The 23,122-nt window shown below is 57.9% G+C and overlaps 3 protein-coding genes across 5 annotated transcripts; all 3 read left to right on the forward strand.

Annotated features, from left to right (window-relative positions):
- The first annotated feature begins 68 nt into the window (after window positions 1–68).
- On the forward strand, window positions 69–9,087 carry KLC2 (kinesin light chain 2). Of its 3 annotated transcripts, none has more exons than XM_053561314.1 (16): window positions 69–289; window positions 927–1,165; window positions 3,339–3,569; window positions 3,729–3,798; window positions 4,488–4,710; window positions 5,257–5,344; window positions 5,452–5,553; window positions 5,649–5,822; window positions 5,911–6,010; window positions 6,591–6,640; window positions 6,730–6,797; window positions 7,104–7,212; window positions 7,302–7,460; window positions 7,527–7,651; window positions 7,834–7,891; window positions 8,182–9,087. In XM_053561314.1, the coding sequence occupies exons 2-16, from the start codon at window positions 938–940 to the stop codon at window positions 8,263–8,265; spliced, it is 1,869 nt and encodes a 622-aa protein (XP_053417289.1). In that variant the 5' UTR covers window positions 69–289; window positions 927–937; the 3' UTR covers window positions 8,266–9,087. The 3 variants fall into 3 exon arrangements, with proteins under 3 accessions (XP_053417289.1, XP_053417288.1, XP_053417286.1); XM_053561313.1 differs by having other exon boundaries at window positions 69–257; window positions 887–1,165; XM_053561311.1 differs by having other exon boundaries at window positions 70–289; window positions 887–1,165.
- A 609-nt stretch (window positions 9,088–9,696) lies between these two features.
- RAB1B (RAB1B, member RAS oncogene family) lies at window positions 9,697–16,632 on the forward strand. Its single transcript, XM_053561318.1, has 6 exons — window positions 9,697–9,842; window positions 11,351–11,423; window positions 11,706–11,801; window positions 11,914–12,009; window positions 14,985–15,116; window positions 15,210–16,632. The coding sequence occupies exons 1-6, from the start codon at window positions 9,829–9,831 to the stop codon at window positions 15,402–15,404; spliced, it is 606 nt and encodes a 201-aa protein (XP_053417293.1). The 5' UTR covers window positions 9,697–9,828; the 3' UTR covers window positions 15,405–16,632.
- Window positions 16,633–17,285: 653 nt separating this feature from the next.
- CNIH2 (cornichon family AMPA receptor auxiliary protein 2) lies at window positions 17,286–22,856 on the forward strand. Its single transcript, XM_053561319.1, has 6 exons — window positions 17,286–17,649; window positions 20,968–21,036; window positions 21,428–21,475; window positions 21,703–21,815; window positions 21,911–22,054; window positions 22,231–22,856. The coding sequence occupies exons 1-6, from the start codon at window positions 17,569–17,571 to the stop codon at window positions 22,256–22,258; spliced, it is 483 nt and encodes a 160-aa protein (XP_053417294.1). The 5' UTR covers window positions 17,286–17,568; the 3' UTR covers window positions 22,259–22,856.
- Window positions 22,857–23,122: the final 266 nt, after the last annotated feature.

A 23,122-nucleotide genomic window follows, 5' to 3' on the forward strand; every position in this document is an offset into this window, starting at 1 on the left:
AGGCGGTGCCCCGCCCCGCGCCCCTCCCCTGGAGCCTACACAGGGAAAGCTCCTTTAAGGCAACTCGTGGGTCAAGCGGAGAGCATTTAGCCTCCTCCGACGCTGCCAAGGTAGCGGCGTCACCTTTAAGGCGGCGCGGGGGCTGTTGGGAAGGCCGGCGGGATGGAGGCGGCGGGACCGGATCACCGCTGCGGGTCCCGGTGAGGCTGGTGGCAGCCGGAACGGGAGCGGGAGCCGGGCCCGAGCCGTAGGCGCAGGTCGGCGCGGGCCAATCGGGCCGGGAAAGGAGGTCGGGCTCTCAAGGGAATGAGGCTCCGGGTGGGCCTAGGGGAGGGGTCGTCCTGGGTGCGGCCTGCGGGAGGACTGGCCCAGTCCGCGGGTAGGGGGCGCGGTTCTGGGTGGCCGGGGGCGGGAGCTCGGCCTTTTGGGGAGGGGGCAGAGGGCTGCAGGGCGTTGCGCCGGCCTGTGGGAGGGGTCGCCGTGGGTACGGCCTGGAGGGACCCAAGACCCGTGATCTCAACTCCTCTAGGGGGTTCTCTGCGGCTCGGTCTGCCACTTGGGGAGGGGGCTGTCGGAGGGGCTAGGGCCGGATCGCCTTCAGGGGCCAGGACCTTCTGCACGGTAGTGAGCCACACGATCCCCGTACTTGTCTTCGTCAGGGGAGTCCCCGGGGAAGTTTCGAGACTGGACCTCCTAAGCTGGTGGTCAGGGGCCGAATCAGGGTCCGGCCTCTGCGGCCGCGCCGCATTGCGTCTCCCTAGCCCAGAAGAGCCGGGCGCGCCCTCTGTAGGCCGAGTTTGCGGGCATGGTGCGGGCCGCAGCCTAGGGGACCTGGGCACCCTGGAGACGACCGGTGTTTACCTAATCTGGGCGGACGGCGGTGTAGCCCCAGCCCGGCGTCCGCTGCCCGCCCCCTCCCTTTGCAGGCGGCACGATCATGGCCATGATGGTGCTTCCGCGGGAGGAGAAGCTGAGCCAAGATGAGATCGTGCTGGGTACCAAGGCTGTCATCCAGGGACTGGAGACCCTGCGCGGGGAGCATCGTGCCCTGCTGGCGCCTCTGGTCGCGCATGAGGCTGGCGAGGCAGAGCCTGGCTCGCAGGAGCGCTGTGTCCTCCTGCGCCGTTCCCTAGAGGCTATTGAGCTGGGCCTAGGGGAGGCCCAGGTAGGTCTGGTCTGGGACACTGAGATGGGAGGTTAAGGGATGGATTGAGCCTTCCAGAGGAATCCTCATCGAGTAGGAACAGAATCTGCACAGGGAACCTTCTGTTCCCTGGAGCCCCATGCTGGGACCCCAGTAAATATCTTAGGAAGAGAGAAATGCACTTTGAAGAACCCCACTCTGTCCCAAGAGATGCTTACCACCTTCACCACTCCCACAGAACCCTGCTCCTGGCTCGTCCACCTAACGGAGACTGAGTGGCAAAGGAGAACAGAAAGGAAAGCCTTAAGGAAACAGCCCCTTAAATACATGGTGCCTCATTCATTCATTAAGGAACAGATAAGTTATCAAGGCAGCGTGTTAGGCGTGAGGGACACAGTGTCCAACAAGACAGACGAGAACCCACCCTAGTCCATAGAAAGCCAGAAACACACATATAGAAACAATTGATTATTACAAATTGTTATAAGTTCTCCAAAAATAGAACAAGATCCTGTGATAGCTTGTAGCAGGGAGTCTTGTCTGTTGGTCAGGCAAGACTTCTCTGAGGAAATGACAAACTAAAACTTGAAGTGAAAAAGAACCAGCCTCCAGAAAAGTGACAAGGGGAAGACATTGCCAGTGCTAAGGTCCTGGGGTAGGAAAGGTGTGTGGTGAGAGGGGATTCAGGGAAGAATTTTGTGAATAAAGCTTCATGGGGAAGAAAGGAGGGACAGCAGAGCCCTGTGGAGAAGCCAGATTATGGCCTTGTTAGTTTGGATTTCATTCTCAGGAAATCAGAAAGCCTTTGAAGGGCTTTAAGCAGGCAGGGAACACAGTCTGACTTGGGTTTTTTAAACTCTCTGTGGTTGAGACATGGAGAATAAACCTTAGTGGGTCAAGGACGGAAGCAAGGAAAACACTTGGTTAGGAAGCCCCTGATGGGATCCCAACGAGAGATGGTACTTGGACTATAGGGGTGACAAGGAGGGGACCAGTTCCTGATGTGGAGGTAGACTCAGCAGGACCTGGGGAAGGAGTAAGGGGGCAAGGGAAGGGCACATTACTCCTAGGTTTGAGGTTTAAGCAAGTTAAGGGAGATCCTGGGTAAACCAGGAGATGCTGGGATGTGTAAGGAGTTAAACCTCTATGGGAAAAGGTTCTGTTTCCCTCAGATATTGTCTGAGCCACTTTCTAGCTCATGTTGTATCATCTTGGTTTCCTTGTCTTTGAAATAGGAATCATACCATCCGCTATATACACTTCCACACTGTTTTTGGAATTTTTTTTAAAAACTAGTGGTTATAAAAACTTCTGTCACTTAGGTGTTTGCTAACCAGCTAGAAGGCATTGGGTCCCCTGGCTGTCTGGAAGAGCAGCACACACCCCTCTGCCAATTGGCTGCCAGGTGCAGAGAAGACCACACAGGGTCCCTTGCACCCAGTGGGGCACAGCCACTCTAATCAGAGGAATAGAGTACAGAGGACCCATCAGGTGTGGCTGTGGAGCTGGGCAAGGGGGAGGCACCACCGCAGAAATGACTCTGGACCATGAAGGACGGAGAAAGGAGAATGGAGCTCCTGCCAAGGCCCTGAGGGTGGAAGAGCCTGTAAACTAGGCGAGTCCCCCAAGTTGGGGAGGGGAAGGCTGAGGATCCCCTTTCCTGCCTTTCCAGTCTCCCAGACCATTGGGGGGTTTGTGACAGATGCCTCTTCCCTATCTGGGAGCTATAGAAAAGTAGGGGGTGCTGTGGATCCTCTGGAGAAGTGAGGATGGGGTCTTTTGGTGGCCCTTCAGCCACCTGTCAGAGTTCTTTGGGCAAGTGCTAGTTCAGGGGCAGGAAGCAATGGGTGTGATCATAGGAGCTTGACTGCAAGCCCAGGGAGAACAAAAGGAAGCACTACCAGCTCAGGGAAAGCACAGCATCCTGGCTAGCCCTCTTCTGGGGTCCTCCTGATCCCAGAAGGAAGCAATAGGGACCTCCAAGCCTCCTCAGTTTGGACCTTGGACTATAGTCTATCTGCGACCTTGGGGGGTTCTCTCTTAAGGAGGAGGGAACTCCAAGGCCCAAGGCCTGCACCCCTTCCTAGGCAGGGCTAGCCTAGCTCTTCACTGGGTCCCAGAGCCCCAAGGAACCAGACTAGAGTTGCACGCTAGCTGGCGGACTGGGCTTTGACTCTTACCCCACTGGCTGCAGGTAATCCTGGCACTGTCAAGCCACCTGGGAGCTGTAGAGTCAGAGAAGCAGAAGCTCCGGGCACAGGTGAGGCGCCTGGTACAGGAGAACCAGTGGCTTCGTGAGGAGCTGGCAGGGACACAACAAAAGCTTCAGCGCAGTGAGCAGGCCGTGGCCCAGCTTGAGGAGGAGAAGCAGCACCTGCTGTTCATGAGCCAGATCCGCCAGCTGGACGAAGACACCTCCCCCAATGTGAGCCCCTGCCAGGCTGCTGCTGCCTGGTCACTGCTGCCTCATGGGCCAGGTGCCCTGGGAGCAGGGAGGTGGGCAGCAGGAGCATCCGTCCCAACCCACCGATACCCTAGCTACCCCATGCCTCCTTCCTCATGTTCTTGCTGTCTTCCTTGCCAGGAGGAGAAGGGAGACATTCCCAAAGATTCCCTGGACGACCTGTTCCCCAATGAGGATGAGCAGAACCCAGGTGCAGATGGGAGAAGGGTTGTGTCAACTCTTGGTCCTTGGGACCCAGAGATCCCAGGGACTAGGTGGCTACTGTGTTCCCTCCTACCCATTTTTTTTTTTTTTTTTTTGAGACAGAGTCTCACTATGTTGCTCTTGGTAGTGTGCCGTGGTGTCACAGCTCACAGCAACCTCAAACTCTTGGGCTTAAGCAATTCTCTTGCCTCAGCTTCCCAAGTAGCTGGGACTATAGGCGCCTCCTACCCATTTCTAACCACGACATCTCTGTGGGTTAGTGCTTCCAGGAACAGAAGTAGAATGTGCCGCTTCTCAGGTCCCCAGAAGCTCTATAAGAAGCAGACGGAAGAGCTTTGGAGCTGCTAGGGCTAGCTTCAAGTTCTGCTTCTCTGCAATCCCTGGCAAAGTTTCTTTTCTTCTTTGAGCCTCCCCTGGGGTGACAGGAGCTGTATGCACACAGGACAGGGCTGTGCCCCCAGCTCATAGTGAAGACACACAGCTTGAATGAAGTATTGCTCCGGGACTCTACCCACTCTTTTTATGGGGTATCTGTACCCACCTATAAATAAGGAAACTGAAACAGGGTGGTTAGTGATTGCCCAGAACCACCTACCAGGTGGGTCAAAGGCATGGCTGGCATGCCCAGCCCAGCCAGGACATGGTACATCTGACTTCCTACTTTTGGCCCTGCAGCCCCCAGCCCTGGTGGAGGAGACGTGGCTGCTCAGCATGGGGGCTATGAAATCCCAGCACGACTCCGTACCCTGCACAACTTGGTGATTCAGTACGCCTCACAGGGCCGCTACGAGGTGGCTGTGCCACTCTGTAAGCAGGCACTTGAGGACCTAGAGAAGACATCTGGCCATGACCACCCTGATGTGGCCACCATGCTCAACATCCTGGCACTAGTCTATCGGTGAGGGCTCCTCTGGCTGCAGTCATCCTGGAGGCACCTGCATCCTTGGAGGCTCCATTGGGCAGCTGAGTGGCAGAGAGGGAAGGGCCTGCATGGAACTGAGTCTAGTGCAGGAAGGAGGCAGAGAGGGGCTGACACGTGCACTCCAGAGGTCCCAGGAGGTGGTGTTCCTTCAGGCACCAATCTTGAGTGGGTGCTTTGGTGAAAAGTGAGTTTGCTCAGAACACAGAGGGTGGGAAAGAGTCCTGTAGCACATAGCTGGTATGACCAAAGGCCTGGGGACTGAAGGGCAGGGCACGTGGCAGGAAAGTTGTGTGGGGCCAGAAGCACTGTGAATGGGGTGGGGGCAGGACCCAGCACTCTATGCCCTAGCCAACTGTGAACTCCTGGGGAACAGGGGCTGACCAAGTCTTCCCATCCTCTGGGTCACACTGCATCACACCCACTCAGTGAATACAGGAGTGACCATGGGGATCAGAGGCCACTGTGGTAGGGGCTCAGGCTGGAGGAACAACCTTGACCAACCTTCACAGCTCCTTCTTTCAGGGATCAGAACAAGTACAAGGAGGCTGCCCACCTGCTCAATGATGCCCTGGCCATTCGGGAGAAGACACTGGGGAAAGACCACCCAGCTGTGAGTGAGCGTGGGTGGGGCTGCCTCCCACCCTATGCAGCTGTCAGGTGCCAGACTTCCCTGCCCAGCGGGGCCTGGGTCAAGAGCTTCCATTCTCCCCACCTCAGGTGGCTGCAACGCTAAATAACCTGGCAGTCCTGTACGGCAAGCGGGGCAAGTACAAGGAGGCCGAGCCTCTGTGCAAGCGGGCACTGGAGATCCGGGAGAAGGTGGGGGCTGGCGGTGAGGGCACTGGGCAGGTGGGGGGGTAGGAAGGATGGGCAGGTGATGGGCAGCTCTGAGCTGGTTCCCTGGCCCATCCTAGGTCCTAGGCAAGTTTCACCCAGACGTTGCCAAGCAGCTGAGCAACCTGGCCCTGCTGTGCCAGAACCAGGGCAAGGCAGAGGAGGTGGAGCACTACTACCGCCGGGCACTAGATATCTATGCTGCACGCCTTGGGCCCGATGACCCCAACGTGGCCAAGACCAAGAACAACCTGGTGCCTGGGGGTGGGAGGGGCTGGGGGAGGAAGGAGAACAGAAGGCTCAGCTCCTTGCATCCTGCTAACCCCCCTCCTCTCCCCCCAGGCTTCTTGCTACCTGAAGCAGGGCAAATACCAGGATGCAGAGACCCTGTACAAGGAGATCCTCACCCGAGCTCATGAGAAGGAGTTTGGCTCTGTAAACGGTGAGTCCACTACTGCTACCTGCCTCCAGGCCATCCAGGACGAATATCTCAGCTGGGCGGTTCCTCAGCTGACCTCCCGCCTTGCCTTTGGGTACACATGTTAACACACAGGGATCACACGGCCCCCTTGGCCTGCAAGTGCCCTAGCTTCCCCCTTCTCCACTGGGTGACTCCTGCTGGCCTGGAGGGTCCAGCTCCAGTTCCTACTCCTGGGTCCCTCAGAGCCTGGTCCATCACTCAAGACTAGTGATGGGACCTGAGTGTATAAGGGTCTGCCCCTTCCCCAACTCCAGTCTCAAGTCCCTCACTATAGGCCTGTGCCTCCACAGGTCACCTGTGTTTTGGGTCTGTTTCTTTCTTTTTTTTTTTTTTTTTGCAGTTTTTGGCCAGGGCTGGGTTTGAACCCACCACCTCCGGCATATGGGGCTGGCACCCTACTCCTTTGAGCCACAGGCATCACCCTGGGTCTGTTTTTTGTTCATCCAATAAACCCCAGCCCTGGTGTCCCCTCCTCAGACCCCAGTCCTGTGTAGAGGCCTATCTGGGAGGTGACCATTCCCTTTCTCCCCTCTCCCACCAGGGGACAATAAGCCCATCTGGATGCATGCAGAGGAACGAGAGGAGAGCAAGGTAGCTCGGTGAGGGAGGGCTGGGTAGGTTCTAGGGTGGTGTGTAGAGGGAGGGTTGCCTCCCACCTCCCCCACCATTCTTTTCCCCAGGATAAGCGCCGGGATAGCGCCCCTTATGGGGAATATGGCAGCTGGTACAAGGCCTGTAAAGTAGACAGGTGAGGATAACAGGGCTCGGCTGGGGGTAGACACACCTCTCTGTTAGTTCATCTTTCAAGGCCCAAGTCACAGGCCACCTGCCCCAAGAAGGCTCCCTGCACTGGAACAGCCTAACTCTCTCGCTTGTGGGTCTCCTAGTTTTAGTCCAGGTGACCCCAGGTGATTTATCCCATGACAGTAGAGGCCAGATGGGAAAGGCTAGGTTCTAGCTGGCCAGATGGTTCTTCAGGGCCTAGTGTGGGCTTCGTGCCAGGGTGGGCCCTGGGCCTGGGGGAACATGGAGTTTGAGAATGTCCTGTTTACAGTCCCACGGTCAACACGACCCTGCGCAGCTTGGGGGCCCTATACCGGCGCCAGGGCAAACTGGAGGCTGCGCATACCCTGGAAGACTGTGCCAGTCGCAGCCGCAAGCAGGTAGGGCTCCCTGCCTAAAAGGGTGGCGGGGACTTGTGTGGCCCTGTATATGTTCCAATCAAGGCCTGATACTCCTGCCCCTTCCTTAGGGCCTGGACCCTGCCAGCCAGACCAAGGTGGTAGAACTGTTGAAAGATGGCAGTGGTGGGCAGGGAGACCGCCGTGGCAGCCGAGATGTGGCCGCAGGTGCCGGGCCTCGTTCTGACTCTGACCTGGAGGAGGCAGGGCCTGCAGCTGAGTGGAGTGGGGTAAGTCTGGGGGCTGGGATGGGCCTGGAGCCCATGTGGCCTAGAGACAAGCCTGTTCCCCCCCAGGATGGCAGCGGCTCCTTGCGGCGTAGTGGCTCCTTTGGGAAGCTTCGGGATGCCCTGAGGCGCAGCAGTGAGATGCTGGTGAAGAAGTTGCAGGGGGGTGGTCCCCAGGATCCCCCTAACCCCAGGTGATCCCCTGTCTTGAGACCCCCATCAGGGTGAGCCTCTCAAGAACCACCCAGCAACCTCAGATGAGCCCCTGCCCCAGACCCAGAATGCCCTCCTATTCCTCTCAGGCCCCACTACCCCTTCCCATGTCCCACCTCCCCAGTGCCACACTGGACAAGTTCTGGCCATACTTTTCCCTCAGGATGAAGCGGGCCAGTTCCCTCAACTTCCTCAACAAGAGTGTGGAGGAGCCAGTCCAGGTAGGCATGGCTGGGGACCTAGGCACTGAGCAGCTGAGGTCAGGCCTACTGAGCTTCCCAAGCATGTTAGTTCGTCCAGCAACAGTTCCTGTCTCCCTCCCAGGTTGCACTGGGCTGGAAAGCTGGGAGACAGCTGACAGGACCCCAGCCCCTGTCCTGGGTGGGCATGTAAGCGGCCAGTGCCAACACAGTAGTGTGGAGGTGGACAGGCTGGGGCAGGCCCCTTCGGGCCTGGGACGCACAAGCTGGTATGGGCATGAGACTGAGCCACCTGCCCCCTCTGCCCGCAGCCCGGAGGCCCAGGTCTGTCTGACAGCCGCACTCTCAGCTCCAGCTCCATGGACCTCTCCCGACGAAGCTCCCTCGTGGGCTAATCCTGAAGGGGCAGCCAGTCCCCAGAGCCTCAGCCCTGCGTGTCCCAACCCCAGTCCTGCGCATGGGCCCGCTGCTTATCCCGCCTATCTCTCCCAAGGCCCCTGTCTTTTCTGTTCAATCTCAGGGTAACCTCCTCTCTTGTCATCTCAGCCTGAACCCCGGAGGCTGGGCCTGCCCACTCTAGCTCTGTCCTTTATTTATTCCTTCTAGCAGGGCCCCTCCTCCCCTGGTCCGGGTGGGCAGGAGGAGCTGGCAGGAGTGTCCACCCTCCCCAGACCCCACAGCCAAGAACACTAAGCACTGCAGTCCTTTCAATGCCCTTGCCCTCCCCACCCCATCCCATCCTTCCCTCCCGGCCGTTGCTTCTGTATATAGAGAAATAAGTTATTGGCCGCGCCCCTGCCTTCAGTCCACGGTACTACCCGGGCCTCCCTCGCCCCGCCCTTCTCCGTGGTACCGCCCAGGCCTTAATCACCCCATTCTGCGCGGTGGTATCTCCCAGGCTCCACGTACCCAGGAGCGGCGTTTCCCCAAAGCGTTCCCGGGCCTCTCGCACTCCTCCTGGCCTACGGGATACCCGCCCTGCCCCGCCACGGCCGCAGGACGGAGGATCTTCCCGCTAGTGCGTGCTCCGCCGAGTCTGCCCCGCGTCCCGGCCCTATGCACTGCCCCTCCCGCCTCGCCACGCCCCCTCCGTGCCTGCAGCTTCCGCGAGCGGCCGTGACGGCCAGCTGCGGGAGGGGCCGCCCCAGATGTGGGGCCTCGGCGGCCGCTCTCTATTTTAAAATGTTGCTGTAGAAATAAAGACGGTTTGAATCTGAGCCTGGCTTGCCTTCAGGCAGAGGCTGAGAGCCCCTAAGCGTCCGAATCGGGGTGAAATTGGAGCACGGGTGGGTGTGTGCGCGCGCGTGCCTCGCCCGTCCTGGCCCCACAGCCACAGCCCAAACACTGCCTCTATCTCGGAGCAGTTTGGGCTCCGCAGATTCAGGATTTCTTTCAAAACCTTCACTCCCAGGGTTCTGGAAAGCGCAGACTTTGATGAGCTCTGTTCCTTAGTAAGGGGTTTGACTTTGAGCGAGTTTACCGAGATTCGATTTTTTCTTCCATAAAATGTGGATAACATCATACTAGGATGAGTTAGGAGCGTCCCGTACATGAAGAACTCTTGATGAATTATTTTTTACTAGTCTGTTGCTAGCACCCACCTCTGGCTTGATGCTCAAGCTGGGAGAGAAGGACCACCGCCTCAGTCAGACCAGAGCGCCGCCAAGCTCCCAAAACGCGATCCTCGAGCCCGGTTCGTCGGGTGCAAACTACAAGCCCCAGAAGGCAATGCGCCGGCGGCGTGGGGGCAAGGAGGCGCAGGCTCACCGGGTTACGCCTGCGCAGCGCCGTAAATTGGATGACATGGGAGACTGCAAGTCCCGAGAAGCAGCGCGGCGAGGCCCCAGTCGGGGTCGTTTGCGCCTGCGCGCCGCGGGCGGGGCGGAGCGGCCACCATCTTGGAACGGGAGGCGGAGCAGAGCCGACTGGGAGCGACCGAGCGGGCCGCCACCGCCGCCATGAACCCCGAATAGTGAGTGAGCCCCGCCCGCACCGTGCGCCGCAGCCTCGATCCCGAGTACGGGACTGTACGCTTACTGGGGTTGTCTGGCCCGGGTCAGGGCTGCGCGGCGCCCCCACATCCGGGTCCCTCTTCCTCTGACCCCCCCCCCCCACACACACACACATCCGGGTCCCGCCCCTACCCTCGGGGACCCGAGGACCCCAGCTAGACGCTCGGTGTCCTGGTACCCGGAGCTCACACGGCGACCCACAGAAGTAGCACTTACACCCCGAGGCACTGGTCCTACCAAGCCTTAGCAGTCAGGTGACCCTGCAGCTCTGGTCACTCCGGGCCTCAGTTTCCCCACCTGCTGCTTAATCGCGGTCCCGGCGTTTTGGAACCCGTCACGATAATTTCTGGCCTAGCGTTCAAAGTTGGTTCTTGTAGATTGGTCAGTGGTCTCTCTGCCCTTCTCTTTCTCTTGGAACCCGGTTTTTGGGGTTAGGCTGAAGCGCCTCCTAGGTCTCAGCACCCACTGGTCCTCTCCTGGGGGCTGCTTCCTGCCCTTTGCCTGGGACGCGCCGTCTTGTCACTCCCAGCGGCCTGTCTTTTCCTGCCCTCCCCTTTGCTGAGGCCCCCAGTGCCACTGTCACATTTCCCGTCACTGTCACGAAGTTGAGGTGACTGGAATATGCTATCCCCCTTCCAGTGGGATTCCTTGGTCCTCACACTTTCCTCACTTCCCCCTCGCGCAGGGGGGGTTGACTTGTAGTTTGCCAAAGTGTCTTTCTCTTCAGCCACTTCCTTTTTTTCCTCCAGATCCAGACACTGGGTTTCCTTGTGGAAGGGGGAGGTCTGAGCTGGTAGGGGACCTGCAGTCTCTCAAGAGACTCCAGAGTCCAACAGACCTGGTTTGAGTCTGAAAGTTATCTCAACGCGGGTCACTGTCACTTCCCTTTTCTGATGTCTGGCTGCCTTATTAGTCAGGAACAGCAACACTCCCTTCATTGGACTGCTGTGGGGATTAAATGAGGTGCATTTAGGGTACTACATTACAAGTTGGAAGTCAACAAATACTACATGTGATTCTTGTCCCCACTTGTTGACCATATCTTCTTGGTGTCCTCTTGTCCTCTTCATATAGCTTTTTCACTTAATCGGTCCAGGATTGGGCCTGCTTTCCACTCCACAGCACAGGGTGTGTGGTGGGTTGTCTAATAGCCCATACTGGACAGAACCGTGGAGGCTATTAGGAATCGGGAGAACCCCAAGTTTTGTCACCTTGGCATGTCATGTACTTCTCTGTGCCTTAAAAAGAAACTGAGACACAAAGACATGACAGAATGTGAGCCCTCTGAGCTAGCTGTGTTAGGGTGTGCGGTCAGTCTTCCCCAACCCAGATCGTTGGAGGATCTGGTGAGCAGCATTGCACCCTACACAAAGCCTGCCTCATGGCCTGGGGGAGATGCTATGACTGTGATTTCAAGATGATGGTAGTGGGCTTCCTGCCTTCATGCCTTCTGATCCTCTCTCTCCAGTGACTACCTGTTTAAGCTGCTTTTGATTGGCGACTCAGGCGTGGGCAAGTCATGCCTGCTCCTGCGGTTTGCTGTGAGTAAGAAGCCTCTCATACCATCCATCTAGGGCCCTGGCTGGCGGCTGGGGGGAAAGGGGAAACCCAGAGCACAGTAGTTGTGAGACCTGGGAAGCAAAGACAAGTGTGCAGGACAGCAACACATCTGACTGAACAGAGGCACAGGGCTGGCAAGTTGGGTGCTGAGAGCTGGGCTTGGCAGTTAGAAGCCCAGTTGGGACAAGAAGCTGGAGGGAGGCTATCCAGATGGGCCCTGGGCATGATCACTCAGGCCATTTCACTGGCCCCTGACCTTCCAGGATGACACATACACAGAAAGCTACATCAGCACCATCGGGGTGGACTTCAAGATTCGAACCATTGAGCTGGATGGCAAAACTATCAAACTTCAGATTGTGAGTGTTGCTTTCCCCAAAACCCTTGGGACAAAGGCATCTGCCTTGGGAGGGAGGGGGCTCTAGACATAGAGTGCAGGACTGACCCGCCCCTCTGCCTGCTGTCTTTTAGTGGGACACAGCTGGTCAGGAGCGGTTCCGGACCATCACTTCCAGCTACTACCGGGGGGCTCATGGCATCATCGTTGTGTATGACGTCACTGACCAGGTACTCGCGGACTAACTGTCCTTAGCGTTGCCTCCTCAGCCTTAGTTCTTTGACTCTTGCTGCTTTTATCTCTTTCTGTCCTCTCTTTCCTGATGCTTCCTGGAAAGGAGACTGTATTTGGACTCGTCTCACAAGGAGAGAAACGGCCACAGAAATGGATCCTTCTGAGGTCCTGCTGCAGGGTCTTGGCAGAACCAGGCCTCACATCTTCCCTCTCCACCAAACTTGCCACCTTACTGTCAACCTTCCGGCAACTGTTGTGGGGGTTTAGTCATCTGGGGTTGGCTCCTGTGCTGGGTTGTGGCTTCCTGTGTGAAGACACTGGGGGAAACAATTAGAGGGCCTCAGACAAGGAAGGGAGGGAGCCCTGAGTGCTGAGCTGAGTGTGAGCAGGTGTCTAGCAGCCCTGTGTCTCCTGGGGCAACTTTAGTCACATGTCACTGGCAGCAGTGGTGACAGCAACATCCAGAAATGGTCCCATCAAACCTTATAGTTTGTAGAACCTGTCATAGCCTTCAAGGTGCATTTTGATGCTCCTAAGTGGCCTGCGTCACATTCCCATCTTATAGATGAGAAATTGAGTTTGGGATGGTGAGGTGACTTGCTGAGGCCCAGTTCAGTGGCAGAGTCAGAAAGCCTTGTCTGCTGATTCCACCAGCTTTGTTTTTCCTACCAAACCTTGTGGCTCAACAGGGGCCAGGCCCTGGGGACGTGGAGAACTTCACATCAACCCTGGGCTGGGAGGAATCCCTACCTGAGGGGCAGCTGGGCTCCAGCACACAGGGACTCAGTTCTGGACAGGCCATGGGTGAGAGCTGTCCACCATCCAGAAAGAGGTCACCAAGGCCCTCCTGGCTGCCAAATCCAGTGACCTCATTTCAGCTCTTGCCCTGAGTGATCTCTTGTGGCTTTTAACTCCATTCTATTGCCTTGAAAAGTTTACTGTCCTTAGCTCCCAACCTCCTGCTGCATTCGGTTCTGTCTTTGCAGTGTCCTTTTACTATCACCCTGTGCTACCCCCCACAACCTTATATTTTATGTTTCCTGAATGCCCCAAGTGTCTTTATTTACTCTGCACAGTTCTGATCACTTTCGTGTTTCAGCTGTGTCTTCTGTTCTGTGATTCCTACATCTGAACAGTTGTCACTAGACAACTCTCCTTCATGCCAGGTCTGTGCTGACACTTGGTGTCTGTGTTCATTCTCATCCTCGGTCTTACCTGGGGAACTATATGGTCGGTCCACATGTTCAGGTGAGGAAGCTTATGTGCAGAGATGTTCAATGATGTGCCGCCAGACTCACAGGCAGGGCAGGGCACCCAGGGTTCCTGACTTTTGACCATGGCCTTTCCTGTCCTCAGGCAGCCTCTCCTGAGCTCCAGCCCATCTGCAGCACTCAGATGTCCAGCCGCAGTATCTATCCCCAAAACAACACTGCACCCCCACCTCTGTAACAGAATCCCTATCAGCCTGGACAGAAAACTCTTCCTCACTCATCCTGTCAGTCTCAAGGCCCTTGTATTCCCTCCCCATCATCTCTCAATTGTGTCCGCTCATGATAATAGCAGTGATGAGGATAATAGCAGCTCTTGCTAATTGAGCACTTCTTAGGAGACAGGCCTCCATTCATCCTCAGGATCATGACAGTCCTGCCAGCATGTACTATCTTAAAGAAATGAGGAACTGAGCCTCAGAGAGGCCAGGTGACATACCTAAGGCCACACACACAATAAATGGCTGAGCCAGGGCTTAACCCGGGGTGGTCTAACTGTAAATCCCATGTGCTTCCCTAGCTCAGGTACTTCCTGGATTATTCTAATCACCTCCGTCTTGGTCTCCATCTTGCTGGTCTGATCTGGTTTCCACACTCCTGCTAGGTCAGTCTTTCCAGAACATAGTGTGATCCTGCTCCTTCCTACCTAAGAAAACCTTTACTGGCTCTCTTTTGTCCAAGACTTAGCCAGGCTAAGACCCTTTTATGCTCTGGCCTGCCCTCTCCCTCGCCTTCCCTTAGGGTCTGCAGCCCAGCAACAGTTCTACCTCTTCCCACTCTGTTGCCCTCCCTCTTCATGCCCCTCCCATGCTGTGACCTGGCACACACTGTCTCCTCCTCAGTTGGCACCTGTCCTAGACCAGTTCCTACCTGCATACTTAGGTCAGCTGTAGCAGAGATGGTCCTGCCCTCCCCCTTCCGCCTTCTGTCCTGTCTTGCCATTTTTGTGTCCTGCTTCGTTCCTCCTCTGTCCTCTGAATGTTTTAGGGCATGACTTAGGTGTGATTTCCTTTTTTGGAAAGGAAGGGCCCAGCTTGGGACTGGGCAAGAGGTATAAGTTTGAGCCCATTATGGTATCACCAGGCTGCTGAGAAGGATAAGTGGCTCTAGTTTGAGTACTTTTCTATAAATTCTGTCACTTGTGAGGGGTCTGGGGAGGGAAGGCAGCAAGCTGCTGGGAGAGTGAGGTTGAGTGATTAGGCTGTTGGTGCCAAAAGCAGGTGAATGTTAGGCTCTGTGCCTGGGATGCCTGTCTTCCTTGTAGGCTAGGCTTGCTTTGCAAGGACCCTCTACCTCCCACTGGGCTCTAAGGCTTCTAACCTTAAAGGGATTTTAAGGCCACAGTGGGAACTTTGAGATTCTTGAGGACCTGTTACTCTCTGTTCCTGTCTCCCCCAGCCCTTCTGATTTCATGTGCTCCCTCCATGTAGAGAAAGAGCTAAGGGCGCAGTGCTGGCTGGCCCTGAAACCTGGACAGCTAGGGCTGTGCTGGACCTGGGTTTTTGGGTTACAGAAAGAGGAGGTCAGGAAGGAAAGCTAAGCCTGCAGGAGAGGGTTCCCTCTGTATCCCTGAGTCCAAGGCTTCTTCTGCCTTTCTTGGGCCCCAAGCAGCTCCCTTTCCCTCAGAGAAGACCCTGTTCTCCAGGGCTTGGGTGGGAATGGAAGTTAGGAGCAAAATAACTTTTGACCCTGGCTCCCTCTAGGAATCCTATGCCAATGTGAAGCAGTGGCTTCAAGAGATCGACCGCTATGCCAGTGAGAATGTCAATAAGCTCCTAGTGGGCAACAAGAGTGACCTTACCACCAAGAAGGTGGTGGACAATACCACAGCCAAGGTGAGCGGGGCCTGAGCCGGGCTGCCCATGGAGCCTGGAGCCTGGAGCCTGGAGCCTGCTGCCTCTTACCCTTCTCTCCTCTCCCCTTGTCAGGAGTTTGCAGACTCCCTGGGCATCCCCTTCCTGGAGACAAGTGCCAAGAACGCCACCAATGTCGAGCAGGCGTTCATGACGATGGCTGCCGAGATCAAAAAGCGGATGGGGCCTGGGGCAGCCTCAGGGGGTGAACGGCCCAACCTCAAGATTGACAGCACCCCTGTAAAGCCAGCTGGTGGTGGCTGTTGCTAGAAGGGGCATGTGGAGTGGGATAGGAGGGGGCACCTTCTCCAGATGATGCCCCTGGAGGGGACTGGAGGTGCCTCCCACTCCCTCTCTTGGGGCATTTGAGTCTGTGGCTTTGGGGTGTCCTGAGCTCCCCATCTCCCTCCGGCCCATCTGCCTGCTGCCCTGAGCCCTGATTTTGTCAGGTCTCCCAGGGAGGACACCCAGGACCTGTGGCTAGGGTGGGGCTTGCTCTGCTGCTGCCTCTAGGTTATTTTAAAAGATGTCCCACCATATACTTTCCTTTGGAATGAGGGCTCTCTCTCCCTCCTGCCTCCATGTATGCTGCACTGGGTTTCTCTCTCTCCCCTTCCTTTTCTCCCTCCTTCCCCAAAGCTGAGGGCCTCCCTGGCCTCTGTTGTTCCTGGCCGCAGTCAGTGCCCAGGGCCAGGAATATGGCCAGGGGATCCAGGACCTGGGATCCAAGGCCCTGGGCCACCTCAGGACAAGTGTGGGGCCACAGGGGCTCAAGCAGCCTACACTTTCCTCTCCCCACAGCCTTCCCTTGCACCCCTCCCACACTCCCAGCTCCAGCCGTCCAGCTGCAGGGGATCTGAGCAAGAGGGCAGGTGGGCGGGCAGCCTTGCTGGGCCTGTGTCTTGAGCCCAGAGGGAGCCTGCTCCTGCTGCCCCCTGCCCTGCCAGAGCCAGGCCCATGCACTGCCTGCCTACCATGCCCCTTTGTCCCCGTGGCAGGCAGAGGCAGAAGGCCCACCGTAAGAGAGGCCTGGGCACCAGCCTTAAACCTCACTCTGCCAGCACCTCCTCCCTCCCTGAGGCAGCACACCCAGCTTACTCTCCCTTCCATACTTTGGAGCCTAGTGGGGCATATCCTCAGCTCCTGCCACTACTCTGGGGAATGTGGGTTGGGGGACTTATGCTTGCCCCCTTCCCACCCAGGATCCTAGCCCCCTGCCCTCTGGCACAACTGCTTTCTGCAGAAAAACAAATCTTTGGTCTCTACCTAAGAAGCCATGTTCCTTGTGCTGTCTCTTGCCTGCCCACCTGTGCCCTGCCCTTCAGCTTGTATTTAAGCCCCTGGGCTGCCCCTTGGGGTGTCCTCTGCTCCCAGATTCCCCTCTGGTGTTATGTCAGGCATTTTGCAAGGAAAAGCCACTTGGGGGAAGATGGAAAAGGACAAAATAAAAATAAATTTCCACTGGCCCTCGGGTGAGCCGAGGGTTTTTGCAAGGAAATTGTGATGGCTGAGTGTGGTCTAGAGTCAAGCCCACTCCCCGAGGTGGAGGATGGAACTGGGCCCAGGAGCTCGGTGGAATGCCCTGGGTCCTGGCTTGGGCTCTGTGTCCTGGGGTTGCTGGTGAGAGCCCTTGACCCATTTCCTGGGGCTAGGAGAGCTGCCTGCTTGTGTTTCTGTGGTCTGTCCCTAAGGGCCCAGCACCGTTCTGTCAGGGAGCTATGCAGGCGGCCAACAGCGAGTACCTGGTGAGCCACTGTCAACGCCCACGCGGGCTCACGTCTAAGTTGTGAAGTTGGGCGGGAGCCCGGTGCACCTGGCCCGCACCCCCTTTAGCCCCCTCACCCCACTCCGCTCCGGCTTCCATCCAGGAGTTTCTGCCCCCTGGGACAGTGAGAAGTGCTTCGCATTTAAGACCTGGTAGTGCGAGAAGGCGACGCAGCGTGTGAGGGTGGGGGCGTGTGCCGGTCCGCGTGGACGAGTGTGGCTGCGGTGGGTTGTCGGTGCCGAGTCGGACCGGAGGTGCACGGCTGTGTCTGCGTGGTCTCGGGGTTGCACAGCCACTGGCTCGCCAGGGCTGGGGAGGGGGCGGAGGGGCGCGCAGAGACCCGGCCCCGCCCGAGGCCGCTAGCTCGGCGGCCCCGCCCCCGGCTCCGCCCCGCCGGCTTCGCGGGCTGGAGAGCGAGGGAGCCGCGGGCGAGGGATCGCAGGATGAGCGATCGGGGCCCGGGCAGCCGGCAGCGGACGCGCCCCCCGAGCCCCCCGGCCCGCGCCCCGCGTCCCCCACGGCCTCGCGGCCCCGGTCCAGGCCGCGCCGCCCGAATCCCCTGAGCCCCGCGGGCCATGCCCGGCCGGCCCTAAGCGCGGGCCGGGGGGCGTCCCCTAGTGCCCGGGCCACGCGCTGGCGCCCCCCGGGCCGCCGACCGGCGCCGGGGCCATGGCGTTCACCTTCGCCGCGTTCTGCTACATGCTCACCCTGGTGCTGTGCGCCTCCCTCATCTTCTTTGTCATCTGGCACGTAAGGCCGGGCTGGGGCTGGGGCTGGGGCTGGGGGCGGGGTAGGGGGCAGGGGGCACGCGTAGCGGGAGGGGCCGGGACGGTGGTCTCAGCGTCCCAGGGAAACTTGGAGCCTGCGCTCCGTCGTCCTCCACGGTCGGCCCCCATGGTCGTCTTCCTTCCCGGGGCCCCCCCTTCCTCCTCCACCGCCCCCGCCTGTGTGTGTGTGTCAGTCGGCCCTGACCCCCCTCCTCTGCCCCATCCAAACTGGGGTGGGGGTAGGAATTATGGAATTTTTGTTTCTTTATCTTCTCTGTCCCCCATATCCAACCGCCCCCGTTTGTCCGTGGGGCAGTTTGTCTGTCTGCTGCCTCCCCCCCCTTTGTGGGTTTTTCCAGCCAGAGAGATGGAGCCGGTTGCTATGGCAACTGCATCTGTTTACAGGACCTACGTATCTCAGAGTCCATTAACCCTTTCCCTTCCCAGCCCCCTCCCTGTCCAAGCAGCCCCCAGAGACTCCCCCCACTGGCTCACCTTGTGTCTCCTTATCCCTCTTACAGGGCTTCCCAGCCCCCCATGTCTCCTCTCCACTTTCCAGCTTCCTTCCTATTCTGGCTGCACTTTCCCCTTTGGCATCCCACTTGGTCTGGCCCTCAACCTGGCCTAGCTTCATTACCTGCTTTTTCCAGTGTCCATATCTGTCCCTCATCAGATCCAGATCTGATCACTTCCCCCAAAGAGGCTCCCTCTCCTTTGTCCTCTGCCTAGCTCCCTTCCCCTCACTATAGAGCTATCAGCCTCCAGCTCATTGTTGGGGACCTAGGCCCCCCTTTACTACCCTCTCCTCAGCCCCAGCTGCCCCCTCCCATGCCTCTGTCTCTGCTGCAGCCTGCCCAGCTGCATGTCTCCTGCTCACACTCCCCCTTTGGGGGGTCCTCTTACCTTCTCTGGGCAGAGACTATCCCCCCATCCCCCATGCCTGCCAGCGCTTTGCAGGCTTCTTTCCTGGGCTCCCCATTTCCTCCCTCCTCTCTTTTCCTGGGACCTGCTGCCTGCTCCTGGTTCTCCATGTGCACCCTTCCTCATCCCCTGCACCTGTCTCTTTGATATCAGGATGCGTACTCAAGGAGTGACCCCCCCCCACAAGCACCCCAGACACACCCAGCTATAGCTCTGGCCTTGCTTCTCTCTTTCTCTGACTCTCAGTTGCTTTTCTTTTCTTTCCCCACCCTTGCTCTATTTCTTTTACCCTTCCTCCATCCCCCCTGGGCCCATCGGACCCTCCTGTCCCATCCCCAGGGCCTTGGACAATCCTATGGGGTATGGGCAGGAGACTGCGGTCCTAAAGACTAGAAGGAATTGGGGGCCTCAGGCTGGGAAGCACAGAGCTAACCAGCACCTGTAAGTCAGGAAGGCCCTTTGCCCCCCAGGGTCCTCCCACAGGCCCTGTGGGGGGTCCTTGTCCTCAGAGGATTCTCACTTGTATTGATGCTTCCTGAGAACCAGGCTCTGGGTGTCTTTGAGAGAGTCAAGTATGGATAAGACTCAGACTTTGACCCTGTGGAGTGCCCAGGCTGAAAAGGGCAAAGCTTTAGTGACACCTCTGTTCATTCAACAAATATTTATTGAACACCTACTATTTGGAAGCCCTATATTTTTGCAGCCATTTAGTTGGGTGATCTAAGTCATTTGTCCTCAGTCCATCTCCTTATTGGTAAAGTGGACTTCTATATACATCAGAGTGCCTGGAGTGAGGCCTCCTAGAGGATAGGTGTGGCCCTCAATCCAAAGGTTATAAGAACTAGAATCTTCCAGGGCAAGGACCCCAGATCCCACTCCAGACCTCAAGCCCAGGCCCCAGTGGTTGCTAGGCAACCCTGGTGGTGAGTGACGCATGTCAGCTGTCACCGTGGGGGATTGTTTGTTGGGGGGGGCGCTGAGTCAGCACCAGGCAGCCTGAGGGGTGGGAGGCATGACACCCGCCAATTTCTGGTGGTGCCAGCTTCCGGGCAGACAGACGGCACCCTTCCACTCCCTGCTGGACCCCGTGGCCCTGCCTGCCAGGCAGGTGGCAGCCCAGAGTCAACGGGGACTTGGGAGTGGGGGTTCCAGATGGTCCCAGCTCCCTCCAGGAAGCCCATGTTCTTTCCCTCTGAGCCGTCTGGGGTCTGGGATGCTTGGGGGAGGTGGGCCTGCTGCCTCATTTTAGGGCTAGAACTGAGGGGAGGGGACTCCAGCAGGCCTCTCTGCCAACCCACCTCCCCCAAGCCACCTGCCAGCTCCCCTAGGTTTGTCCCATCATCCCCTTGAACACTTGCTCCCCTCAAGAGTTCCCCTGTGAGGACACTGCCATACTCCCGGACACCTGAAGGTATCTTGGGCCCCTCTACCTTCAGCTCACTCCCTTTCTGGAGTATGGGCCTAGGATCCAGTCCCATCTCTCTGCTACCATTCTTTTTTCTCAGACTAGACTGCCATTAGCCCCTCCCCTTATACTCCAGCAGTCCCTTGCTGGTCTAGGACAAAGTGGATAGGAATTTTAACTCTGGAGTCAGACTGGGTGAGAATCCTGGCTAGCCTTGAACATATCACTTAACTTGTCTCAGCGTCCTCATCCGCAAAACAGAAAGGAAAATAGTACGAGTACCCATGTTATTAGGTTGTTGCAAGCATTAAACGAGTTAATAAACAAAGCCTGCAGGCAGAGCAGAAGCACGGTGGAAGTCTTGGTCTTGGCCATGGCTGTTGGCCACCCGACCTCTTTCCCTGCCAGTCCTAAGACAACCTGACTGCCCTACTCTGCTGTCGTCTGCCTCTCAGTGGTTCCCTGTTATTTTTGTGTTAAAGATCAAACTCATGGCCTGGCATCACAGGGCAGTGTTCTCTGGCTTTGCTGACTTCTCCACCATCTCTCACCTTCCCCTCCTTTCTTCCTGTTCTCACACTCTAGCCCCAGGAAAACCACAGCTTCCCAAATGTTCCTTGTTCTGTCAATTCTCCAACTCTCCAAACCTTTGCGGAGCCTGACCCCATCACTCCCTATCCCGCCCCGCCCTGCTCACCTGGAATGTAGTTCAGAGCTCTCCTCCCACAAGCCCGGTTCCTCCCAGGCTAGAGCCCTAGTGTTCTGCATATGGGCCTGCACTGGGATCAGGGCACTAGGGTTCTGTTCCAGTCTGTTGTGTGACCAGGCCCTGCCCCTTCTTGGGCCTCAGTTTTTCCACCTTCGCAACAAGCTCCATCTGGCTCGGGGATATATAAATTCCTGTCCCACGGAAGGACGGGTCGGGGAGGCCATAGCTGCTGCCCCAACCCTGACGGACAAACGCCCTTCCCCCAGATCATAGCCTTTGACGAGCTGCGGACCGACTTCAAGAACCCCATCGATCAGGGGAACCCAGCGCGGGCAGTAAGTGATACATGTGCTGTGCCGAGGTGTGTCCGTCCGTCTGTCTTTACACCTGCGGAGGGTGGGGCAGGGGTACGGGATGGCGGGGCGGGGGTGGGGGGGCGGCGGCCGTGGCCCTTCCTCTATGTCCCCGCCTCCAGCAAACACCTGGCGCGGGCTCAGGGCCCCAGTTTCTCCTGGCAGGGCGGCTGATGCCAGGCTCAGGGCCGTTGTCGTGGAGACGCGGGTGAAGGCCCCTCCATGGTGACGGTCGCCATGGGGACGGCGCGGCTGCTTCCCTGCCGTGGAGGCTCCTCTAGCGTCCCCTGGCGGCCGAGTGCAGGGCGGAATAGGGCCCGCCCCGGCTTCGGCTCCTGAGCCTTCCCCATCGCGGCCTTTTCCTTCCCCACAGCGCGAGCGTTTAAAAAACATCGAACGCATCTGCTGCCTCCTTCGGAAGGTCAGTGTCAGAGCTGGGGGCAGAAACGCTGCCCCACTCCCTGTGGCCCAGAGCTAGGTCCTTCTCCTCTCTGGGCCTGTTTGATCAGCCATTTGGAGAGTGGGAAGCTTCCAGCCTTTTTAGTCCCCCAAGGTCATGGTGGGCAGGCACTTCCCAAACCCCTGTGCCCTTCAAGCTTGGGTTTGTCCTGGCACCAGGCCGCTGACCTCTCGCCCTTACTCCCCCAGCTGGTGGTCCCAGAATACTCCATCCACGGCCTCTTCTGTCTGATGTTTCTGTGTGCAGCAGAGTGGGTGACCCTGGGCCTCAACATCCCCCTCCTCTTCTACCATCTTTGGAGGTGAGGGCAGCAGCTCCTTGGGAGCCTGTGACAAGGAGCAGGGGTGGGCAAGGTGGGAGCCCTGGCAGTGGGCACTCAGGCCCCTCCCTGCCCAGGTACTTCCACCGTCCTGCGGATGGCTCTGAGGTCATGTATGATGCGGTCTCCATCATGAATGCTGACATCCTCAACTACTGCCAGAAGGAGTCCTGGTGCAAACTCGCCTTCTACCTGCTCTCCTTCTTCTATTACCTGTACAGGTGAGGCCTTGCCCATTGCAGTCAGAACTCAGGGAAGGGACATTATAGGTGTCATGTTTCCAATCCCAGCTTCCTGCCCTTCCCCCAAGACTGAGGACAACCCAGGCTGTGAATGGGTGGGCAGCTGGGTGGCCGAACTTGCTCAGGGCTTGCCTCATGGTGTGGTCTTCCCACAGTATGGTTTATACGTTGGTGAGTTTCTAAAGGGGAAGCCGGCCAGGGAGTGAGCCCAGAACGGACCGGACGCCTGTGCACCCCAGCCCTGCCCCTTGGCCCCAGAGGCCTCAGCCCTGGGGAGGGAGGGGGCACTGGTGCCCCCAGCCTCTCCAACCCCCAAACTGCTGCTGCGGGAACCCCCCCGCCTTCAGAGCCCTCCCCTCTTGGACTAGGGCTGAGAAGAGCTCTAAATAGGGTCAGGGGCTCTCCTGCCAGCCTGTGGGCATGGCAGTCAGTCCTGGAAGGGTAGGACCTCCAGCCTTGTCCATTTCAGGGGAAACTTTGTCCCTGCCACGGGCCAGAGCTTGACCCTGGAAATTCTGGGCCTCCCCCGTCCACCCTCACCCTGAGGTCCCCCTGGCAGGGGGGCACCCACATCAGAATGAGCAGGCTCAGCAAGGGGCAGCCCCACCCCTAGTCTGCCCTCTTCCCTTCCCCAGGCTCTTTCTCCAGCCCCTGTCTCCACTCACCCCCAAACTCAGCCCACCTGTCTCTTGGACCTATTTTCTATGTTGCCTGGAGGAGTCCAGCACCCCTTCCCCGGCCATTTGTGACAAAATATGAATAAACTACTGCAAACATGTGGGCCCAGTTCTGCTCCTAAAAAATTTGGAAGAGATGGGGGCAGGGGACTGGATAGGGCACAGCTAGTTTCACCCTGCCAGCCCTTCCCTGACAGATCAGAGGCAGCTACCCATCCCCACTTTCCTGGCTGTGCCTGCTGAAGCCCTTCCATCTACCTTCCAAGGCAGTGTCAAGGTCACCAACCCAGGACTCCATCCCTGTATCCACATCCTCTTAGATAGCCCCAAGCCTGGTCCCCTGAGCAATACTAAGGCTCAGAGGTATCTA

The sequence above is a fragment of the Nycticebus coucang genome, chromosome 14 (assembly GCF_027406575.1).
Source record: "Nycticebus coucang isolate mNycCou1 chromosome 14, mNycCou1.pri, whole genome shotgun sequence".
In the NCBI taxonomy this organism is placed as follows: Eukaryota; Metazoa; Chordata; class Mammalia; order Primates; family Lorisidae; genus Nycticebus; species Nycticebus coucang.